Below are 17,522 nucleotides of genomic sequence, written 5' to 3' on the forward strand. Positions count from 1 at the left end.
CGTTAATTGCACCAACGCAAGTGTTAGCAAACTGTTAATGGTGAAAATGGTATATTTTTATCTAAGGCAATGCAGTATATTTTGAATTGAAACTTTCGGTCACGCTGCTCTAAAACTTCTACTACTTTTTTGAGGGGGGCGATAAACAAATAGCACAACAAACTTGCCAAAGAGCGACACAAAAAAAAAATCAATTGCAAAAATTAAACACTGGAATAATAGTAATAATAGCATGATCGCATGTCGAACATAATAACAAAAAAAGCTAACGTTTGTTCAACGAATTATCGTATTAAGTGAGAGAGGCAGCTAATCAAAAACGGTCAACGGCGGAGCAACGTTTCAATAGCTGCTGCTTTTTTTTGTGTGCATTTCGCGTTGGCAGTGATTTTTTTTTTGCAAGTGCAAACGGGAAAAGAACGAAACGAAACGAAAAAGAGAAAAAGCTGACGACGCTGCCGGCCCAATAAATACATCAATACACTTAACAAAAAAAGAGTAAAAACTCGCATTGTTTTTGTTGTTGTTTGGCTGCTGTTCGTATTAAGTTTAAGGCAACCATATTGCTGCAACAGCAACAATAACAAACAACAACAAAAACAGCGACGGGGCGACGACGAAATGGCGTTAAAAAAAGTGAAGGGAAATTTCGAGCGCATGTTTGATAAAAACCTGACAGATTTGGTGCGCGGCATACGGAATAATAAGGATAATGAGGCAAGTGCCGCAACATCTAATAATCATTGTGTGCTTTTGCTCAGCTCATGTCAATGTCTTGTGCGCTTTATGTTGTTGTTGTTGGTTGTGTTAATTAGCTGCCAAAATTGTATTTTGGCTAAAGCTCTTTGTATGCGTGTGTGTGTGTGCGTGTCAGCATCTGTCAAAAGCATAAGGCTAAGGCTCTCTCTAAAGCCTGACTCAATTAGCGGCAATTCGCTGCGTCGTCTGCCGTCTCGCTCTGCTTTCTTCTTTCTTGCTAATGTCTTTCGGTTCATTTCCCTGATGTGGCAACTCACACACACACACACACACAGGCACACATGCGCTCACCCACACACGTACACTCGCACCCACGATGGCTAAACTAAAAACGCACAGTCACACTGGCAAAAGCCTATCTTCCTTTGCTTTTGTCCTTATCAAAGCCCCCCTCTCTTTCTCGTCTCTCTACTTCTCTACTTTGCAAATTTGCAGCTGCTGACGACAGCAGCAACAATAACTACAAACAACAACAACAACTGCTACATATGTATGTAAATACATGAAGCAAAAAATAATGAAACTTTAGATTGGCCTGCCAATTGGAATCTGCTTGGCTGACTTTCTGTCTGTCTGTCTGCCTTTTTGGCTGTGTGTGCGTGTGAGAGAGAGCATATGCCTGTCTGTGTGTGTGTGTGTGTTGCTTTCACTATTGGCTGCTCCTTTTGCCACTTCAGTGTTCTCCTTTCTTTTCACAGCTGCTTGCACTTTAAAAACAAATAATGCACACAAATACATGCAAACATATACATATTTTTGAAATCAACTGATAGCGCCCACCGCTTGACCACGCCCACGAACTGCGCTGACCTCCCGACAACCACAAGAAGAACAATTGATGCGGATTCTGTTCTGTTGCTGCATGCAATAAAAAAAAGGCCATGTGGTTCAGCCATGAAATCTCTATGTGATTAGACATGCTTTCACACACAAACACACACACATACGTATTTGGCTGTGGTTGACATTTAATTAATTTGGTATCGCTTTTGTTTTGCATCTTTGCAGGCCAAATACATATCGCAATGCATTGAGGAGATTAAACAGGAGCTGCGCCAGGACAATATCAGTGTCAAATGCAATGCAGTCGCCAAGCTGACCTATGTAAGTCATCTATCCATCTCACTCTCTCTCTCTCTCTTGTGCCCCCTCACTCCCCTTCTTTACCACTTACACATGCACTGCTGCTGCAGCGATAAAGTTACAGATGAATCACAGCGCATTCATTATTCGCTCTGTCGCTGCCTCTGTGTGTGTGTGTGTGTGCGGGAAAAAGAGAATGAGAATGAAGAGAGCTTACTTAAATTATCGTTTTACTAATTGGTTTCCAATTGGAATGACAAGTTCAAGTGCAGCGAAGATGTTCTTCTTGGTAGTTTGTATTTTAAGATGTGTAAGAGTAGAAAAGAGTTGTTATTTGGTTGTATATGATTTTCTAAACTTTATATTCTTAATCTCTATCGCTGCTGCAATAAGAAAAGAGAACAGTTATCTTATTTTCAATTGTGCTAATTGGTTTCCAATTGTGTTTTTGATGAGTAGTTTAATGTATGACAAGTTACAGGGTATTTAGGAGTTGTATTTACTATATATTTATATACTTACTATATATATAGTTCATTCTAAAGATCTCTCTTATATTATATTATATTTGTATTATTGTAATAATAATTGGTAATTCCTATTAGTGTTTTATAGGGTATTCAGAGTTACTTATAGTATATTCGTAATTTTAAGTGAGCAAGCGAACAACCGGCTAGTAAAGAAACGCTGCGCACATTAATTGACATTCTTAACGAGGAAGGTGTCACCTCCAACCCACAGACAAGCGCAACCCAATAGAGCAACAGCCCACCCCATCCCAACTATTTATAGATAGCGTTTTCTAGTGACCCACTCGAGCTTAATGCTATCAATAAAAATGTATATTTATAAGCACGCCGCGAATGGATAGCTAGGGGAGGGAGGGAGGGTGTCATTAACCAATTAATAACTATAATCGATTAGATCGAGTCGAATTGTTTTATTTGTTTACAATAGCTGTATGGATATAGCACATATTTGATAATCAAAGTTTGTTTATAATCTGTCTCTTGCTTCTTGATTGGCCACTAACAACTAAATTGCTTTAGGAGAAACGCAAACAATAGATTGATGGCATTAAGCACTAGATTTATCGATAGACACATTGAATAATAAATTATGTTAGGGTCAAACAGGTTAAAGAGAATACTTAATAAGTTTGAAATTAAACTAAATACATTTATCGATTAGTTATCGATAATGATTGATAAGTAATCGAAACTCTAAGCACATAAATCGAACATTAGATTCAGTTCAGTTATGCGTTTAACGTTGAGAGATTTATTGATATACACATTAAAATATATAAATTATATTAAATTAAACTCATTTCATTTATCGATAATTTATCGAAAGCAGTCAAATGATCCATATGCCATCGAAACTCCAGTTCACTTATGCGTTTATCGATAATTTATCGCAGATACAAATGCTCGGCTACGACATCTCGTGGGCAGGCTTCAACATCATCGAGGTGATGAGTTCCTCGCGTTTCACATGCAAACGCATCGGTTACCTGGCGGCCAGTCAATGCTTCCATCCGGACAGCGAGGTAAGTGATCGGTGAAGTAGTTCTCTTCATTAATAGTACTCGTTGTTAATCGATAAATCCATTCATTGCAGCTGCTGATGTTAACCACGAATATGATACGCAAGGACCTCAACTCACAGAATCAATATGATGCGGGCGTTGCGCTCAGCGGTCTCAGTTGCTTCATTTCGCCGGATTTGTCGCGAGATCTGGCCAACGATATTATGACACTGGTATGCAAATCTATCGATAGCTATCGATAACCAACTAACACTCACTTTGCAGATGAGCTCAACGAAACCGTATCTGCGCATGAAAGCAGTGCTGATGATGTATAAAGTATTTCTGCGCTATCCCGAGGCATTGCGTCCCGCATTTCCCAAGCTCAAAGAGAAGCTCGAGGATCCTGATCCAGGTGAGTGACAATCGATTATTATATAGTTCTATATATATGTATATATTGCTTTTGCAGGCGTACAATCGGCGGCGGTGAATGTGATTTGTGAGCTCGCCCGCAAGAATCCAAAAAACTATCTGCCCTTGGCGCCGGTGTTCTTCAAGCTGATGACCACATCGACCAACAATTGGATGCTCATCAAGATCATCAAGCTGGTGAGTTAACGCTGCTTTCATTGTTTTTATGGGTTCATTTTATTGATTATTGTTAAGTTTTATTTTGATCGTAACTACATTGAGTTGCTGTATAATATCAATTTATCATTATAAATATACTTAATCTATATATATACTATATAATATAATATTTATACGAACTGAATACTTTCGTATTTTGTTTCGTGCTCTAATCGACAAACAACAAAAATGTTTTAATTAACACAAATCCTCCTACTATACTACTCCTCCACTTCCTCCAAAACGTCCAACGTCCACATCGTTTCCACCACTCGAAAATGTGCCCAAAAATGCAATCGAAATACGAATCGAAATCGAAAACGAATACGCAATCGCAATCGAAATCGAAAAGTTCGCGAGCCTCACAACTATCGAACCGGCGCTGGGACGCAAATTGACTCAGCCCCTAATTGAAATTATTTCCAGGTTTTTATCGGCGCGCTTTTATTTATATTCAATTCACAAGCAACACACATACTATAAATACATATTTTTTGTAAAGAAAACAACAAAACAAACCAACAAAAAAAATTAACTTTTCAAAAACAAAACAGCACGCGCTTCAATTTCATTTTTGTTTGGTTTTTTTTTTCTTTTCTTTTTACAATGCAATATTTCGATAATTTTTGTTCAACTTTTTTTTTGTTGATAAATTTTTTTCTTTCAATTATATACTTAACTCGTTGCCAAACCACACACACACACTCATGTCGTTCACACATTCACATGATTGGAAGAATTAATTGTAAAACACCCCCAAAAAAAAATTTCAACGTTTAATGTTGTTATTGCACCAGATTTATGATCAACTTTTTATACACTGTGCAACCAAGGAAGTTCTGACTTTAAAATGAATTCATCGAGATTAAAGATGAAGGTATAAATAATAGTTAAGAAATCCTTTTTGATTTTAAAATGAATTCATTGAGATTAAAGACTAAAGTATAAATAATAGTTCAAGAATCTCTTTCGATTAGCCAAAGTCAGAACTTTTTTAGCACTCACATACTCACACACACACACAAGCACCAATTGTTCGGCCCGAATTACCCAAAAACATATTGACATTTGGTAATATTATTATATTATTGCTACTTTGATGATAAGTATTATGTATTGATTTGATGCTATGATTTTTCTTAGTGTTTCTTCTGTTGCCAGTGCGAAAAAGTACGAGTTAAGAGTGTTAAGATGTCCAAAACATGAACGATAACAAAACCCAATCGATGTATCGATAACTATCGATAGATGCTATAGTTAGTGCAGAAATCAATTGCATAGCCAGAGTCATAGCATTTCTTTTTGATTAATCATTATTATTTCATTATGTTTTAAGTACGTTTTTTACGATAATCATTAAGAAGAACACACGAAAAAAAAAATCGAAAAACAAGAATGCTGAAGGACAACCAAAAACCGTTTCGATTGTATGGTATAATTTGTTGCTTGTTTCTTTTTTCTCTTTGCATATATTTGCAGTTTGGCGCTTTAACTCCCTTAGAACCCCGGCTAGGAAAGAAATTAATAGAGCCACTCACAAATCTAATTCATAGGCAAGTTTTATTCAAATTTTCAAATGCGGAAACAAAAAAAGACGATAAAACGATAACGAAACGTAAACGAAAACAAGAACTGCCTGATGATGCAGAAGCTGATCCAATTGTATATACATATATAAACTATAACTACAAAAAAAAAAAAAAAAACCGAAAAGAAGCGCTTGTTATGTCTCCTTTTTTGTGTCTTACGTTATGTTTTGTGCGCTCTCTCTCTATCTCTCTCTGTCTCTTTCTATTTAGCTATATATCTATCTCTATAACTTTAATGCTTCTCTTAGAGCACCAAAAAACTTTTCTCTCTCTCTATCTATCTATCTACCTTTGTTTTTATCTCTCTATCTAAACATATATTGTATATACGAATTGTTGTTGTTCTTATTGCTACTGCTATTTTATTGTTTATTTGTTTAATGTTGTCGTTATTCGTTATATTGTAATTGCAAACTTGTTGTTATTGTTGTTGTTGTTGTTCTTGTTTTCGCTTCTTTTTTTGCGACGCTTTCAATTTGAATCAAGAAAAAAAAAGAAAAACCAAAACAAATACAACAAAACTTACAAAACTGAATTTTAATATGTGAAACCGCCCTAACACATCCATCTTAAAAAAACAAAAAAAAAAAAAAACAACAACACCCCTCTATATCCGACCATCCAATCCAAACAGCACCTCGGCCATGAGTTTGCTCTACGAGTGCATCAACACGGTGATCGCGGTGCTGATCAGCATCAGCAGCGGCATGCCCAACCACAGTGCCTCTATCCAGCTGTGCGTCCAAAAATTGCGCATCCTCATCGAGGACTCCGATCAGAATCGTAAGTAGCACTCACAATGTAATCATCAATTTATATATCAAGTTTCAACTATGTGCGTCAAGTATTGGAGCAGTTTTAGTGCTGAACCACTTTTGAACCGGTTCAGAAAACGCACATTATGTCACAAATGTCGGAACTTAAAATTATCTAACCTATTTAAAAAGCATAAATTCTTAAGTTATAAAATCAATCTCAATTGATCTTATATTCAGTAATAGCGCTGAACCACTTTTAAACCGGTACAAGAAATGTACCAAAACAAGTTAAAAAGGAAACAACTTTTAAGAACCTATTTAGAAAGCTTTAAGTACTGGCTAAAGAGGTTTTAAAATTCTAGACAAATTATAAAATCAAGCTCATATTTAGTTTAATTAAGCTTTAGCGTTGAACCATATTTGAGCCGATACAAAAAAATGAACCTCGTTATGCTTAAAACCCTGTTTAGAAAGTTTAACATCCTTAAGTATTTGGTTTAAAATTGTAGAAAAATAATAAAATCAAGCTCATATTTATTTTTAATGAGCTACCAAACTTCAGCAGCATAGCTTAAGAATTATAGAAGGTATAGCGCTGAACCACTTTTAAACCGGTACAAGAAGTGTACCAAATCAAATTAAAAAGGAAAAAAGACTTTAAGAACCTATTTAGAAAACCTTAAGTATTGCCGAAAGTAGTTTTAAAATTTTAGAAGTTATAAAATGAAGCTTATATTTATTTATTTTAATTGGGTTAGAACGTTGAATCACTCTTGAACCGGTTTAAAAACGCTTCTTAACTCACAAATGTCTGACTTCTTGTCCAAATCAAATTAAATAGGAAAAAAATCGTTAACAAACTATTTCGAAAATTTAAATTTTTCAGTATTGGCGAATTTAAGAGTGTTTTTACAATGTAAACCACTTTTGAGAAACGTTCCTTAAGTAACAAATTTCGAACTTCAAATCGCTTACTTTCCAAATGAAATTATTAAGGAAAGAACCTTTAACAACCTATTTCGAAATCTTAAGTATTGATTTTAAAGAGTAAGGAAATCAAGATCGTATTTGTGTGAATTGAAGTGAAACGGTTTAATCATTTGGTTTGTGTCTTCGCTAAGCAACGAAACACAAGCCATCGCTTCCTCTCTCCGCTTTCTCTCACATTATTCCTTTAAGATGACTTTTGCTCAGTACATGGAACACTCTCTCTGTCTCCCTCTTTCTTGTTGCAGTTAAATACCTGGGCCTGCTCGCGATGTCCAAGATACTGAAGACGCATCCGAAGAGTGTGCAGGCGCACAAGGATCTGATACTGGCGTGCCTGGACGACAAGGACGAATCGATACGCCTGCGAGCGCTCGATCTGCTCTACGGGATGGTATCGAAAAAGAATCTAATGGAGATTGTGAAGCGACTGCTCGGCCACATGGAGAGAGCCGAGGGCTCGGCGTATCGCGACGAGCTGCTCTACAAGGTGATCGAGATATGTGCCCAGAGTTCCTATCTGTATGTGACCAATTTCGAATGGTATATGACGGTGCTGGTCGAGCTCATCCAACTGGAGGCGGGCTCCAAGCACGGCCGCTTGATTGCCGAACAACTGCTGGATGTGGCCATCCGTGTGCCTGTGGTGCGGCAATTCGCTGTGAACGAGATGACAAATCTGCTCGACACGTTCGCGGTGTCGGCGCAAAGCAATTCTATGTACGAGGTGCTCTATGCCGCCGCCTGGATTGTGGGCGAGTTCTCCGGCGAATTGACGGACGCGGAGAAGACGCTGAACATTCTGTTGCGACCGCGACAGCTGCCTGGGCACATCCAAGGCGTCTACGTGCAGAATGTGATCAAGCTGTTCGCTCGACTGGCGACCTCGTGCCTTGAGCTGCAGGATTTGCCAGGACTAGAGCGGGTAAGTTTCGAAGTGGCATCACAGTTGAAATCTCAATTCTAATCTTGTTCTTTCCGCACAGCTCTGTGACCACGTGCTCGAGAAGCTGCAGCATTTCAATGGCTCCAACGACATCGAGGTGCAAGAACGCGCTAATTCCGCTTGCATGCTGATCGAAATGCTGCGCAAACAGCTCAACGTGGATGCAACGGGCGCTGAGACGAACGCCATTCCAACGCTGGCCATCGAGATTGTCCAGGAGATGGCGCTCCTCTTTGCCGGCGAACTCATTCCGGTTGCACCGAAGGCACAGCGCAAAGTGCCGCTGCCCGATGGCCTCGATTTGGATGAATGGATCAATGCCCCGCCTCCACCCGATGCTGGCAGCAGTTCATCGTCGGAGCACGACAAGGACGAGCTGTTTGTCTGCTCATCGCAAGCGGATGGCGATGATGGCACCAAAGCTGGCGGTGGCGGGGGGAAGAGACGCGGCAGCTTGGAGCTCACCCCGGAGCAGATGGAGCGACAGCGCATGGCGCGTTTGATCGAACAATCGAATAATCCGCACTATCTGAAGTCAACTCCAACCACGAGCAACAACTCGAATGCGGATCAGTATGATAACATTGATGATATACCCATCACTGAGCTGCCCCTGGATATTGAGGGCGTCGCCGCATTGCGTGTGGGCAGTGAGTAGCACAATTTCTATATGAACTCGTTATGCTTGTTAGCCATAGGGTATAAGGGTATTAGAACTCATATTATAACTTGTTAGAAGGAAACACATTTTTAATCAGAGTCCGTCTGTCTGTCCGTCCGTCCGTCCGTATGAACACTTGGATCTCACAGACTATATGGAGATCTCTTTTGCAAGCAGATCAAGTTTGTTTTATATTTTTTAAAAAATTGTATGGCAAGCGTAATTTTAAAGCTGATCAAATAGCATTGAAGCGTTAATTAATTTCATATGAAAGTAATAGTTTCAGTTGCCTTGCTTGACAAACTGGCATATTTTGTACTCTATGGTATATTTTGAATGTATACCATTTGGTACATTTAAATACTCTTTGGTATATTTTGAATTTAGTAATAGATTTATCAAATATAGCTTTCGCTATTTTTTAATACTCCATGGAATATTTTGAATATACTTGTATTTCGGTATGCCAAATATAACGTTCAGTATATTTTAGTATGAATGTAATAGTATATCGTTACACCAAAAATATATCATTCAGTATATTTTAGTACTCTACGGTATACTTGGAATGTATACGATATACAAAAAATCATTCGGTATATTTTAGTACTCTAGTATATTTTAAATGTAGTAGTATATCGATATACCAAATTTAACGTTCGGTTTATTTTAGTACTCTTTGGTATATTTTGAATGTGATAATATAGCAATATACCAAATTAGCACTTATTGTATTTTGGTGTTCTTTGGTATATTTTAAATGTAATAGTATATCAATATACCAAATTAGCAATTGATATATTTCGAATATACTAGTATTTCGATATACCAAATAGTATATTTTAATACTCTGGTGTATTTTTAATATAAAAGTAAATCGATTTACCAAATATAGCATTCGTTATATTTTAGTATTTTAAAGTATATTAATTTGTTATATTTTAAGAATAATACCGCACTATTTTGCTTTAATTGAAAAGGCCTAACAGATTGCTTTCTTGCTTGATTATATTAAAATTGTGTTAATTTATTTTCGCTTCGTTTCAGTTACCAAACGCTCGGATAAGTATTTGCAGGAGCAACAGCAACAACAGGCGGCCGGATGCAGCAGCAAGGATGCCAAAAAGAAGCATAAAAAGAGCAAAAAGAGCAAAAAATCAAAAAACAAAGTTGCGTACAACAGCAGTTCCGAATCGGAGACGGGTAAGCGATGCAAATTCGAATGCTGAAGCTCTTAAATCAATGTTAATCAACAACTTCTTTCGCAGAGCCAAAGCCATTGCACATTGTCAACACAACGCTGGACATGCCCGAGGGTGTGACGCTCTCCGACAGCGAGGATAAGGACGGCAAATACGATCCAAACGATCCGCATCGTGCGCTCGACATTGAACTGGACATGTGAGTGATTCGTATTTAATGCTGAACCAAATCAAAACTGATTTCCAATTTCCGATTTACAGCGCTGTATTCGATGCGCCGTCGGCTGGGAAGTCAGCGAAGAACACTTCGAGCAGCAAGTCGGACAAGGAGAATCTCAAGGCGCCCGCAGATGCAGCAGCAACCACAAGCAGTTCAAATGCTGGCAAAAAGGAAAAGAAATCCAAGGAGCACAAGGCGCGCAAATCCTCGAAAGAACAACAACAGCCAAGTGTTGTGCCTGACTTGATAGATACGGGCAGCAGTCCATGTCGAACAACATCAGCAGCAACCACAACAACGGACAATGGCAACAACAATGTTGTTGTGGTCAGTCAGCACAAAAAGAAGAAACGCGAAAAGAGCGAACACAAGTCGTCGAGCAAGCGATCGAGTGAAGCAACAGCAGCAACAGTCACTGGCAACATAATTGATGTGGATATTGCTGAAGATGTTGCTGAAGATGCCCAGCAGCAACAGCAGCCAGCTGAGTCGTTGGAGTCGACGGCAGTGCGCGACAAGTCGCACAAGAAGAAGCATAAAAAGGATAAATCGCAGCACAAGGAGAAGCGCACGCATAAGACAACAACAACAACAGCAACATCGTCAGGCGATTACGAGCAGCCGCTGGGCATCTCGACGCCCAGTAAAGAGATTTTCTAGATAATAAATTCAACACACATCCAAGATTTGCCAGTCCATCGCAAAAGAGCATGCATAGTTAGGAACTAAACCTAAAACGTAATTGTAATTCCCAAAAACCAATTCCTTCTCCTATGTCTTAATTATCGCTGCGATATAAAAGAAAAGAAAGTAGAAAAACAGCAGGAAAACGAAGCGAAACGAATTGAACAAATGCTAAATCAAGAAAATTCAAGAATATATTATTATGTAATTTTTAAAAACCGCACTTTGCCATTGCGGTTGCAAAACAACAACAAATATGAACAACAAATTGATATGAATACTACTATATATTTCTATTTTTTAAATGAATTTGTAGCCCTGAGCCCAGCAGATGCGCTGAGCGGATTCCAATTATATACACACAACTTGATCAAAGCCCCCCAATTAGTCTATATGCTATATATACTATATATATATATATATACCTACATACGATATAACAGTTTACGAAACACAGAACTAAGCGAAATCTATAGATATATAGAGAAACGTTGAATATATATACTATATATATATATATACTTAGAGCATAGTGTATATACGGAGTATATAAACAATTAAATTATATACAAAACAAAATACATACTTAGCTGTAAACTATATAATGTGCAACTGTTGCGTCCAATTGTTCATCCAGTTGCACAATTTAACAATAAATCAGAATCAGATGACCATTATCCTCCCTCCCCACAAACACTTCTTCACAACCAGGAAAACATCAACAACAAATTTATTTCATTTCATGCTGCCCAAAAACAAAATTTCAACAACAAAATACATTAATTAAACAATTGAAATTATATTCACACATGCAAAAATAAATATGAAAATCAAAAGATTGAATCGCTTTCGGCTTTTTTAATTAGAAATCCATTTTTGTAGCTATAACTTGGTAGAATAAGAAAGGATTTCATAAAAGAAAAGAATTGGAAAAAACAATTATCCTTTAAAAGATAAATAGGTAAATATAAAACGATTTTAATCGTTAGAGTTGGTCCTTGTCATCCAGGCAATATATTTCCTTTGAAAATGTGTGTTTCGACCATTTTTCCTTTCCCAAATTTTAAGTGTTGGATTCTTAGACTACCCCATATTATTTTGATGCCTATCGATAGATTTCGTCCTCACGAATTGAATGCAACAAATTTTATTAAAATCCGTCAGGATTTGGCCGAACTAGAATAACTTTTCTAATTTGCAACTTTTCTAATTTAAAATAAAGCGTGTTGAAAAAAAATTGTGGCATACTTTGAGGGTACGCCAAAGTTACTCGTAGTTTTGAATTTCATCCCATAGATGGCGCTAGTCAATTTTGGTGCAGCTGCCTGCTGCTGATTTCTGTTCGCCTGGTATTTCACCTGCTGAGTTAGCAATTTTTGGCTGCTCGCGATGACTTTGCCAGTACAACAATAACAATAACTACAACAAAAACTATTACAACCACAACAACAACATAAAAATTACAACAACATCCAAATTACAACAACTTAAAAAACACAACAACAGCAACAACTACCGCTACAGCAACAACAATAACAACATCAAAATTAAAACAACATCAACTCTACAACTACAACAACATCAATAATTACAACAACAACAACTGCGCAATGCCTTGAGAAATCTGGTCAAAACTCGCTTGTAAAGTGATGGTTGGAGCAGGTGAAACACCAGGCGAGCATGATTGGAAGCAAGTAGATTTTCTGAAATTTTTAAAAATTTCTGGCTATTATTTTTTAACATCTATTGTAGATGATCTACACATACATATGTACATCTGATTGAATTCATCGGCTCGTGTAACGTGTAATATTTTTGTTGCATACTTTTAGGCTGCGACATTTTGTCAGAGCGAATTCGTACACTTCTTTTATGTAGCATACTTTAGGGCAGCGCGAATTTAAAGTACCACCGCAGTTTTATTACAACGTTCTGCATACTAATTGTCGCTGATAAAAATTTACTGTGGGCTCTAAGCAAATTACGTACCCAATGAAAATAACAAAATTGCTTTTTATTTTATTGTATAGGTATAAATATATTTAATGACTTATAAGGACCATTTTCAGTTGCAAAAATATGTGACTCGAGCAACATAAGAATATATTCGCTTGGTTTAATTTGAACAAGTGAGTTAAATAGAGTTTCACGAAACCAGGACTTGTTGAGTTTTGATCTTGAATTTAAAAAAGTTTCGACTTCTTCGTTACCTAGACATTAATTTTAACACCATTAAGTGAATGTAAGTGAAATAGTTTTGAATTGCTCACAGTTCAATCAAAAGATGTGGATAAATGAATTGCTGTCCAAGGTCCGCTTCGTTTTCCAATTGCATGTGCATCCACAGATTGATGACCAAGGGCGACATTTTCCACAGGACATTGACACCTTGCGCCGGACACTCCATCAAGCTGTCATGTTGCAAATTAACATAATTCAGGAGGAGTACATACAAGTAAATGCCCGCACAGGCAATGATCGTTGATGATGCCATTAAAGCAACAAAAATGCGATGCCACAAAGGTCCCTCAGCTTGCCAACGAAGTTGCGAAGCACAAAAAACGAGCGAAAAGACAATACGCAGGATCATCGCCTCGTTTTCCATGATTGAATGTCAATGGAATCAAAAGATTTTTTCCCTCCGCACTGTCAAACTTGAAGGCTCCGCAAATTGGCAGCACTTGTATAGCAAGTTAGTTTATTATCTGAATTGGCAGCACTTATTTGCTGTCAGTCTCGCGAGTTATCGATAATTTTTCAAAGAGAGCAATAATAAAAGAAAAATGGAAATGAAAATTGAGAAAATATCGCATGCTTAGTGTCAATTGATATTTATTGAAACAAATTTGCTTTGATTTGGTTGTTTTTTTTTTCTCTGTTGTATTTATTTTGAGTTGACTGCAACTAAAGGCAGTTGTACTGTACTTTTGCGGTACTGTACTTAAATATTTTCCACCTCTTCATCGTTTATCATTATGCACATTATTCTTTAACGTTACTTTCGTAAACGTTTCGCATGTGTGTGTGTGTGTGTGTGTGTGTGTGTGTGTCTGTGTGTGTTTGCTTTGCTTTTGAAGTCATTCATGAAACTAGATGCTAAACTTTCAACTTAATTCTTAAATGAGTTTTTGTTTGTGTTGCTGTTGTTGTTGTTTTGTTTTTGTTGTTGTTATATTAAATTTATGTATATAAAAGTGTGTGTATTGGTGTGCTAGACTGCATGTGTGTGTGTATGCAAATAACTTTCGTTTTCATCGGTTTGCACTCTTTGATTAAAAATAATCAAATAACTGTTACTCACACACACACACACACACACACACACACACGCCTCTTACACAGCACACATATATGTATGTATGTATATAGTTAATAGTTTTCTTTTAGCTTTACGTTACTCTAGTTTTATTTACTTTTGCTTTACCACAAAATTATAGCTTAAACTTGAATAAATAGTTTGCTTTTCATGGGGTTTTCTTCTTCATTTTACTTTTAATCTTTAAGTTGATTTGTTTTATTTGTTTTTTAGTTTTCCACATTTGGATAAGGTAATTTTCATCTTGCTTTTCGTATTTATTGCAGGCATTTTTCTTTCATTTTTTCGCATCCATCGATTTGAGTTTGACTTTTTCTTTTTGTTTTTGTATTTCAATTAATTTCGTTATTTAAAACATTGGTTGGTATTTGCGTTTCTCTCTTAGGTGCTAATAAATAAATTGTTTTGTTTTTGTTTTTTCTTTTTATATAATTTTATTATGGTTTTAATGCTCTTCTTCTTTCCATTTTTAGTTAATCGTTTTGTTTCTTTAAAGTAACGCCTAATTTTAGTCATTTTTTTTTGTGTTTGTTTTTATTCTTTTCTTTTTTTGTGTTTACAGATTTTTCTCTCTCGCTTTCTCTTATAAGCTTGAATTATTATTTATTTTATTTTAGTATATTATATTTATATATATTTTTGTATATATATATAAAGTATATATAATTAATTGTTGGTATAATGCAGTCTTTACGGCAAAACAAAAACATAATTATGCTATTTGATTTTCACTTGTGTATGTGTGTCTGTATGTGTGTGTGTGTGTTGGTGTAGTAGATGTGTCTGTGTGTGTGTGTTTTGTTAAATACATAATAATAAAAAATATATATTGGTGTATACTATATAAATATTTAGGTTTTGCTTTTAAAGTTTATATGAAACCAAATACACTTATTTAGGCCTTTTGCTTCTTCTTTCTTTTCTCTTATACTTCTCCTACTATTTGTTGTTGTTGTTGTTGTTGCTGTTGCGCTGTCGAGAAACTGAACTCAAAAAATGTTCCAATTAATTGTTTTTAAGCATTTTTACTTGACTTTAAATAGTAATATTAATATATTTTTAGCTTGTATATCATTTGTCGCTCTCATTTTTAAAATTTTCGATTTAATTGTAATTGTAATTTTTTAATTCAATTTTGAAGGCAGAAGTGAATTTCACTTTTAAGAAGATTCTCAACTTATTTATTTTTTGTTTCTTTTGCGTTTTGCTTTTGTATTTGTATTTGTTTTTGTTTGTTTTTTTTTTTGTATTTTTTTTTTTACATTGTTCACTATAAACTATTTGTTTTAGTTTTGTTGTTGTCATAGTTTTTTATCAATTGCGTGTTTTGGCTTACGTTTAGTATTCAATTTTGTTGTTTTTGTTGTTGTTGTTGTTAGTTATTAGTTAGGCTTAAGCTTAAGCTTATAATTCAACTGTTATACTCTTACTCTTATATCGCTATTATCTTATACGCCTGTTCACATGCTTTCTCTATCTCTCTCTCTCTCTCTTTCGCTCACACAACAAAAATACAATTTGGTTTTTGCTGCTGCTTCGCTTTTTTCTTCCTCTTTTTCAACACTCTTCTTTTCATTTGTTCCCTAAAGGCAATTTGTTTTGTTTTTGTTTTTTTCTTTTTTCATTATTTGTATTTGTTTTAAATATTATATGTATGTATGCATATGTTTGTTTGTTTGTATGTATGTACATGATTAAAGTATTTATTTTTCAACTAACGAAAATCGAAAATTAATATGTGTGTGTATTCAAAAATTCTCGTTTAATATCCGATATAATTTATATGTGATTTCTTTTTGCTTGATTATGCATAATTGAACGATATGAAGGAATTGCAAAAGACTTTTCGACAAAAAAAAAAAAAAAAAGAACGAAACATTGAAATATAAAAGCGAATTTCTAGATCCTGCTGCAGGTAACAGAGTGTTAACAGAATTGCAATTGTCGCCTGTTTCACAACACTTATACGAATGTAAACACGTTATTGCTGCTGTTCTCTTCTATCATATTGCTATTGCTGCTAACACACACACACACGCAACAACTCTTCTTCTAACCGAGCTAAAGCATGACAAATTGACACGAATGTATGGATGTATGTTTGTGTGTCTGTGTGTGTGTTGGAAAGTTAATATGCACTAATTGTATTTTAACAACATTCAAATTGTATGGCATGGAAGCGATGTGTGACGTAATAGTTTTTTATCCTTTTTTTTTTTTTGTTAGTTTTTTTTTATTTGTTTTTGGCTTGGGGCTGGAGGGAGACGCAGTTCGATGTTTATAGAAGAGATTATTATAGATAAATATGTGTGTGTGTATGTATATGCATGTATGATTGTACAATTTGCTGTTTGATTATTAATTCTTTTGTTTACTATTTGGATTTTGTGGCCAGGAAGAGGCAAAAACAAAAAATCGACAAACAAACAAAAAGTTACACAAATGCAAATGGCGGCTACGTGTGAAGAGCTTTGCACGCTCTTTTTTGCTCGCTCTCTCTTCTGCACCCTTTCTGACTCTCACTCTCCCGCTACTGATATCGCGCTCTCGCTCGCTGTCTCGCTTTGTCTTGGCTTGGCTTGGCTTTCGTGTGTGCGTGAGTATTGGTGGCGTTCCAGAAGAAGGTTCATTTAACAGTAAGCTGTGTTCCATTTCCATAACGTTTTGTTTCGCTTTTTTTCTTTGTTTTTGCAGCTGTCGCCAAGTGGTTTAGTTTGTTTTTGTTTTTTTGTTTTTTGTTGGTTATTAATTAACTTAGCTATATACATTTATTTAGAGACTTTTGGCTGATTTGTTTTTGTTTCGTTTTATGCCATGTTACAATTTAAGTTTTCTTTCATTTGTATTGCTTATGATTTTGTTGTGGTTGTGTAGTGTTTTTTTTTTCTTTTAATATAATGTTTAAAGTAAACTCTTCTCTTCTTCTGCTACGCCTTATTTTCTTTTCGTTTTGCGATTTTAACAACACAGGAACAAGTTTCTATACTTAATATCTCTAATAATAATAATGTTGATATATAATTGCAAAAAAAAAAAAGAATTAAATAAAATTGATGTAATTCAAATTTCGTTTTCTCAGGCAAATGATTATATAGTAGTGTATATATATTAGTATATATATATATATATATATATATATATATATATATATAA

General features: G+C 35.7%; 1 protein-coding gene across 2 annotated transcripts; it reads left to right on the forward strand.

Annotated features, from left to right (window-relative positions):
* Positions 1–119: 119 nt before the first annotated feature.
* Positions 120–11,882, forward strand: LOC117576506 (AP-3 complex subunit delta). 2 transcript variants are annotated; one of them, XM_034261318.2, is made up of 13 exons: positions 120–717; positions 1,768–1,863; positions 3,266–3,394; positions 3,466–3,606; positions 3,659–3,788; positions 3,846–3,985; positions 4,359–4,432; positions 6,230–6,378; positions 7,589–8,265; positions 8,327–8,936; positions 9,995–10,150; positions 10,216–10,348; positions 10,411–11,882. In XM_034261318.2, the coding sequence occupies exons 1-13, from the start codon at positions 622–624 to the stop codon at positions 11,027–11,029; spliced, it is 3,150 nt and encodes a 1,049-aa protein (XP_034117209.1). In that variant the 5' UTR covers positions 120–621; the 3' UTR covers positions 11,030–11,882. The 2 variants fall into 2 exon arrangements, with proteins under 2 accessions (XP_034117209.1, XP_034117200.1); XM_034261309.2 differs by lacking the exon at positions 4,359–4,432 and adding an exon at positions 5,486–5,559 and having other exon boundaries at positions 121–717; positions 10,411–11,881.
* Positions 11,883–17,522: the final 5,640 nt, after the last annotated feature.

Source organism: Drosophila albomicans, chromosome X, assembly GCF_009650485.2.
Source record: "Drosophila albomicans strain 15112-1751.03 chromosome X, ASM965048v2, whole genome shotgun sequence".
Taxonomy (NCBI): domain Eukaryota; kingdom Metazoa; phylum Arthropoda; class Insecta; order Diptera; family Drosophilidae; genus Drosophila; species Drosophila albomicans.

Excerpts from the sequence above, each read along its gene's own strand:
- LOC117576506 (XM_034261318.2), top strand. The coding sequence starts at position 622 with ATGGCGTTAAAAAAAGTGAAGGGAAATTTCGAGCGCATGTTTGATAAA. Across the intron at positions 8,937-9,994 it reads CGCCGCATTGCGTGTGGGCA|TTACCAAACGCTCGGATAAG; the intron begins GTGAGTAGCACA and ends GCTTCGTTTCAG. Across the intron at positions 10,349-10,410 it reads CTCGACATTGAACTGGACAT|CGCTGTATTCGATGCGCCGT; the intron begins GTGAGTGATTCG and ends TCCGATTTACAG.